Source organism: Ciona intestinalis, chromosome 4 (genome assembly GCF_000224145.3).
Source record: "Ciona intestinalis chromosome 4, KH, whole genome shotgun sequence".
Lineage (NCBI taxonomy): Eukaryota > Metazoa > Chordata > Ascidiacea > Phlebobranchia > Cionidae > Ciona > Ciona intestinalis.
The window spans coordinates 2286993-2292983 of NC_020169.2; the positions used below are offsets into that span (position 1 = coordinate 2286993).

Consider the following 5991-nt stretch of genomic DNA (forward strand, 5'->3'; position numbering starts at 1 on the left):
GAATACATGCTCTGTAACTCTTAGGCTAGAGCACCAGATATACAACACTTCATTTAAAGTACAATTTTTATTAAAAGTTACTCCTTAATGTTAATGTAACCAATTTAAAAACACATAGTTATACTTACTCTTATACCTCCCAGCTATTGAAGCAATAGCTTGTTGTCTTGCAGCACCACGTTGGTATAATAATTCGGAACCAATTGAGAGTTTTGGTGTAATTGCTTGCAGGTAATGTACAATAAGCATGCCTGTAATACAGAATATTGGTTAACCTTAACGTAACAATAAAATTTTTAGTATAAATTGCATTTTAACAATAATTTAGTTTATAAAGTATAAAAAAGGGCATTAATTGTAACATATTGGGCTTTACATGTTTTAGGAAGTTTTATGAAAAAACATTTTTGTACTTGATATCTAATTCATGTAGCAAATAAATCAAACTTAATTTGTACCTGTCCCATTGAGTAAATCCGGGTCGGCACAAACGACGGATAGAGTGGAATCATTGAACACAACATCTCCACCTACTTGGACGGACTGTAGTTTTGAACCAAGAGTCTAAAACAGCAAAGAATTATTTTTAACACAACAAAAATGATAGCAACTTTCAATTAATACAAATGTGTTTGAATTAGTTTAATATTTCTTCCAATTAGAGGTTTAATGTGTTTAATTAAAAGGAATTTACTTAATTTTTACATTGCATCGTCTGTAGGGTGTAACCGTGTAATGGTCACGCCTTTTATCCAAAACATTCCTTCTTTTTTTATCAATATTTATCAAATTTATCAACTGTTGTTTTACCCTTACTACGGGTCTTTCCGCTTTTGTAAACTGTCTTGTTCTTAATAATCGTGACCGAAGAGACAAAACAAATTTCATTTAACTAAAATATTTTGACTTATTGGAAATAGATAAAGCCAAGAACAAATATATTGATTGTTAAATACCTGAGCAATACATTTTGCTTTAAATCTTGATGTAACTTGGTGAATAAACTGAGCTTGTAAGTTGCCTTCATTGCTCATTTCCCCAATCATAACTGGGTATGCCTTCAAAAAGCAATACAGGATTTAAATTAAATGTAAATAAAGGAACTTACTGTAATAAATTACATGAATGGCTCTGGGAAGAGAGATATGAAGGTGGACAGTTCTTGTAATGAAATAACAGCCTGGATCAGGTGTTACTAAATTTATAGGGATTTTTTGCAGAGAATGGATTTATTAGTCTCTTATTTGAATATAATCTAAACGCTTTAAATAGAATCTAAATGTTTTCAAACATCTGTGTTATAGCGACTGGACGAGGATAAACAAGTTGTATACATACATTCACATTAATTCATGTTAAGAGTGAGAACAATAAAAAATGTATGACAATTTTTCTTTTTTTAAAAAATATTGTTCTCGCTCTGGCTGAGAGTGAGAACAATAACAAATGTATGCGTGTTTTTTTTTGAAATTACCTCAGTAGGACTTGGTTGTTTGGTGCCAACATATGTTGATCCAAACCTGTATGATGAACCTTCATTGTTTAAGTGCACGGTGTGTTGCGCCTGCCAATAGAAAAACATAAGACATCAAAAAAAACACAAAAACAATTTCAAGACTTTAGGCTCTTTAATTTTCAATGTTTTTTTTTGTGTTTTTAATTTGTTTTTTTAATTTCTTTCATTTTTAATGCATTTAATGTAAGTGAACCACAGTAGTATAACAAAATATGCTTCAATTACATATTAAGTTGAAAAAGACTTCAAATTTTAAACATTAAAAATATTTATGTGAATTCAGGATAATACAAGCCGACCAACCTGAAAGTGAGAACTAAGACCTTTGTTAACAATAAACCTTAAACCTTCAAATGGCTGAAGAGCAATATCTGCAAATAAAAAAAGAAACTACATGATGCACATGCAGGCAATGCAGGGGTAATAGTAAAACTAAGTGGTAAATCCAAATTTTGGGTGAATTGAGAACATATAGGCTATATCGTAAAATTATGTAATGCATAATAAAACAAGCTTTTGCTAAACCTTTGCAGGATTTGTGAATTGCTTTATAGTTTATTTATAGCATTTTTCTTACCAAATTGTGGGCGAATTTAAGATACTTAATACATATATTGTAAAATTATATATATATAGATTATAGATATATATTTATATCTGTGGCCGTGGGAATATATATAGCAGGGTAGGGGAAGATGGGACACCTTTCACACATAATAACCAAATATCCTGATCGTGTTTTAAACAATTAACAACGGTCTATGGGAGCCTTGAAGATAAAGTTTTATAAAAAATCGTTGAATGTTTGTTTACTACCAAACTGAAGGAGAAAATAGATTAAAAAGGTGTCCCATCTTCCCCCTCCCTGCTATATATAATGCATAGTTAAAATGAGCTTTTTGCTGAACCTTTGCAGGGCTTGTGAATTTCCTCAAACGTTCCCACAGAATTTGTGGCGGTTTTCGAATGCACTGGTGTTGCATCAACTGGAGAGGAAGGAGGTAATGGTTCTACTGGAACAACTGGTGGTGGTGCTTCAACTGGGGGCGGGGTGGCTGCTGGAAAAATTGGGAATAATGTTAACAACATTTTTTGCAATATTTTTATTTTTTACTTCATGCTTATTACTATTAGGTAAAAATCCAGTCTGTAGAATAAAGCAGTTTCTGACATGATCTTCTGTGTGCAAGTGCTGGTTCTTTTTGCGTCCTGTGTGCTATCATTAAAAATCGACGTGCAATGTATGTTCATATTGCCACATTTGGAAACACTTATTTTGGTAGATTTAGTTCATTGTTTAATTAATTTTTAGTAGGACAAATTAAAATCCTATGCTCCCGCGTCCCGCCGTACTCTGCAAAATGGTTAAAAGAGTTGTCCATTAAGGCACAAATCTATCTATTTACTGATGGCAAAAATTTTAATACATAATGTCTTTGCAAGACAGAACACTATTACTTGCAAAAAAATATTGTGCAATTAAAGAATGCTAAGGAAGCAAAACTGCAATCAACCTTTAATAAACGATTATGTTCATTTTAACATACCAGTTTCTGCTGGTGTAGAAGAGGACCAACCCCAAGATGCTGCGTGTGCGTTTCCCATCAGTAGATTATGTTTCTTTCCCTTTAAACTTCTTCAATATACAGTGTACGATACGCACGAATGACACAATAACACTGCGACTATTATTGGCTCACTGGTCAAAATATTTTAGAATCTAAAACTTACATACAGAAACAATACAATAGCAGCACAGCAGTTCACTCACGTGCGCGAATTGAACTGTGTTAACTCATGCGACGCACACTGTTAGATCCTATAAAGGGAAAGGCTCCAATTTTGAAACCAAAAACTTACTTGCCGAACATTGCAAAATACTGTTAAAATTTTGAATTATAACTAATGATGTGTACAGTATTGTATATAGCTTAACAATGGCGATGACCAGAACTAAAATATAGCTTCAATATTTCGCTTTGTTGCGCAATAAAGCATCAGAATCGTGTTTGTGTATCATTAATGATACAGTAACTGAACACTTGTTACCAAGTGACAGTTTCCGTAAATCAAAGACGTAAGTTACATTTTATTTCCTCTAGTATTCGGAACCTCAAGTGAGATGAAACGCTCCACAAACTCCTGCGTAAGTGTTGGTATAGTCTGTGTCTTTAGGGATGTTTTGGAAAACGTAACACTTTTCTACTTTACCTAATTAAGTTAGTCTAGGTAGCCAACCGAAAGGCAGCTATACCTTTACAACTATACCTTTATTTACTGTATATTAAACCGATTTTAGGCTTGCGGCGCGCTTCAATTATTGTGCAATACTTCAATTCTGGTCGTCGCATTTTTGCTGATGGCATGGGGCATCATTTCCAAACTACATTTTGCTGGATATCTAGAAACAGATTACGCTACGGAGGCAATGGTAAACCTTGCCCATACCTTCATAGATGAAAACACTATCCGCCGAGTTCATCAGTTGTTCTTCTAATATCGGGTTCTTTAATTAATTTCAATTTAGTAAGTATATACACGGATAAATAAGCGCATAACAATTTGTACTAGTCCTAACTACAAGACGATTTAGGTTTTATTAGAATGTTGGTCAGCAAAATCCGTACTGAAGAAAGAACGCGGCGAGCTGAAAAAACTCAAGATCTTTTTACATGTACTTCTGTGGTCACAGATATTGATGTGTATACTTGTTGCAGTCCTATGCGTGTTTGGCAAGGACTTTATAATATTCAACATGGAAGCATACATGGCAACAGCCATCGAGGAAGGAGACCCTAAAGCGACAGCTAGCATTGAATCATATCAGGTATCGGACTTATTGTGGTTTGTGCGCCTGCCTCTCTGTTATTGTGGTTTGTGCGCCTGCCTCTCTGTTATTGTGGTTTGTGCGCCTGCCTCTAGCTCCGGCACGAGCTGTGTAAAACAGAATACTCGTGTTTTAATGCTTGTAGGGCTAAGATAAATAGGTTACATTTATACAACTTACCACAAGCCGTTTTCTTAAACATTAAAAAATGAAATGACATTTATACTGTACAGGTGTTCTTCGGCTGTTGCGGAGCTCATAACATTTCCGACTGGAGTTCTCAGTCTGTCCCGGTCTCATGCTGTATAATACCACTGAACAACTGCTCGAATGCTTACAACACTACAGCGCCAAGGCCTACCGAATCTACAGCGGGGTTTAGCACTGATACATTTACTGATTTAGACCAATCAACGGAGTTAAGCGGTTTGCAGGACATTTCTGCTTTGATCACAGAACAAGAAATAATCGTTACGACACAAGACACTGTCCTGGTAAACGTAGCTGTCTATACGCAGGGCTGTAACGAAGTCGTGACATTATATTCGCATACCACAACTGCCGTATGTATTCTGCATCTAACACTGGTTTTCTCGTTATATTTTGGTTGGGCAATTCGATTAAAGATGAACTACAAACCGCACAGGAAAAGTCAAATTATTAAAGTAGTTCCAGTCATGGCTGACAACTCGTTTTCAAGTCGCACATCCCTTGTTCGGGACACACGCAGCGAAATGCTGCTGTTGAACTCAATGGGAAGTTTACAGAATAGAACACGTCGACCAAATACAACCAGCCATGAAAAAATTAGAACAGTAGAGCAGCCAAGCAGCAGAATATTTTCGTTGTCGGTAATTAAAGTGTTATGTCGTTACGAACCGTTCAATAAAACTTGTATTTTAACTTAAAGCTAATATACGATAAGCTGTAGGCCTAGCAGCACAGTATTTAGTTTTTGATTCACATAAATTGGACTAAACCTTTTGCAGGAAACCAAAGTCAACGCAGTTCACAAAGCTGAATCAAAATGCAGTATACCACAGTTTCAAGATTGGAACGAGGTCCGCAAAAGCGTGGACGGGACGAACCAACGCTGGGCGGATATCTCTAGAACTCTGGTGAAGGCTTCTAGTAGTTTCGGAAGCGATGAAAACGATACTACATCACTTGTTAGCATTCAAAGCATAGAATGGTAATTGTACAATGCGAGATACGGTTGTTTACAATGGGAAGCATGGTATTTTATTCCTATGGTTTAGTACTAAATAAAGAATTTGTCCTGGGAATGTCGTACAAGATGGTCCTATACCATATATTGCTGGGGATGTAAAAATACTCAAAAACTAAGTGAGCATGGTACAGTGTAGCTTGGATTAGGAATTACGGTTAACGCCGGCAGCTTCACAGTTGGAATGTGTAAAAGAATATACGCGTATAGAAAACATGATTGTAGTAATACGTCTCTAGTATAAGACCTCTTCTTGGTTAACGTGCGTTTTCGATCCATTAAAAACATACATCTCTTGGAGAACGTTGCAGCGGTCAGAAAACAGTTTACTCCTCTTGTCAAAGTGGGTTTTTTTCCCGTTCTCATTTGATAAATACGTTAAGGAAGCCGAATATAACGTTTAGTGTCACGAGTAAGGTG

At 35.6% G+C, this 5991-nt stretch overlaps 2 protein-coding genes across 6 annotated transcripts in view; one reads left to right on the forward strand and one right to left on the reverse strand.

Moving 5' to 3' along the window:
* The window catches only part of LOC100178867 (mitochondrial import receptor subunit TOM40 homolog), a 5368-nt gene extending 2050 nt beyond the window's left edge, over window positions 1–3318 (reverse strand). The window contains exons 1-7 of one of the 4 annotated variants that reach the window (XM_009859999.3): window positions 3064–3318; window positions 2425–2571; window positions 1820–1887; window positions 1475–1564; window positions 957–1058; window positions 459–564; window positions 129–251 (exon numbers count right to left, since the gene is read on the reverse strand). In XM_009859999.3, coding sequence (XP_009858301.1) covers window positions 129–251; window positions 459–564; window positions 957–1058; window positions 1475–1564; window positions 1820–1887; window positions 2425–2571; window positions 3064–3121 — 694 coding nt within the window. In that variant the 5' untranslated portion in view covers window positions 3122–3318. Of the gene's footprint in view, window positions 1–128; window positions 252–458; window positions 565–956; window positions 1059–1474; window positions 1565–1819; window positions 1888–2424; window positions 2575–3063 lie in introns of all 4 variants that reach the window. The other 3 variants (XM_002131359.5, XM_026834281.1, XM_009859998.3) reach the window with 3 other exon arrangements.
* Window positions 3319–3944: 626 nt separating this feature from the next.
* Window positions 3945–5991, forward strand: part of LOC100181954 — a 2346-nt gene continuing 299 nt past the window's right edge. The window contains exons 1-4 of one of the 2 annotated variants that reach the window (XM_026834287.1): window positions 3945–4042; window positions 4110–4343; window positions 4577–5194; window positions 5333–5871. In XM_026834287.1, the coding sequence (XP_026690088.1) occupies window positions 4215–4343; window positions 4577–5194; window positions 5333–5539 (954 nt within the window). In that variant the 5' untranslated portion in view covers window positions 3945–4042; window positions 4110–4214 and the 3' untranslated portion in view covers window positions 5540–5871. Of the gene's footprint in view, window positions 4344–4576; window positions 5195–5332; window positions 5872–5991 lie in introns of those variants that run through there. The other variant, XM_026834288.1, reaches the window with a different exon arrangement.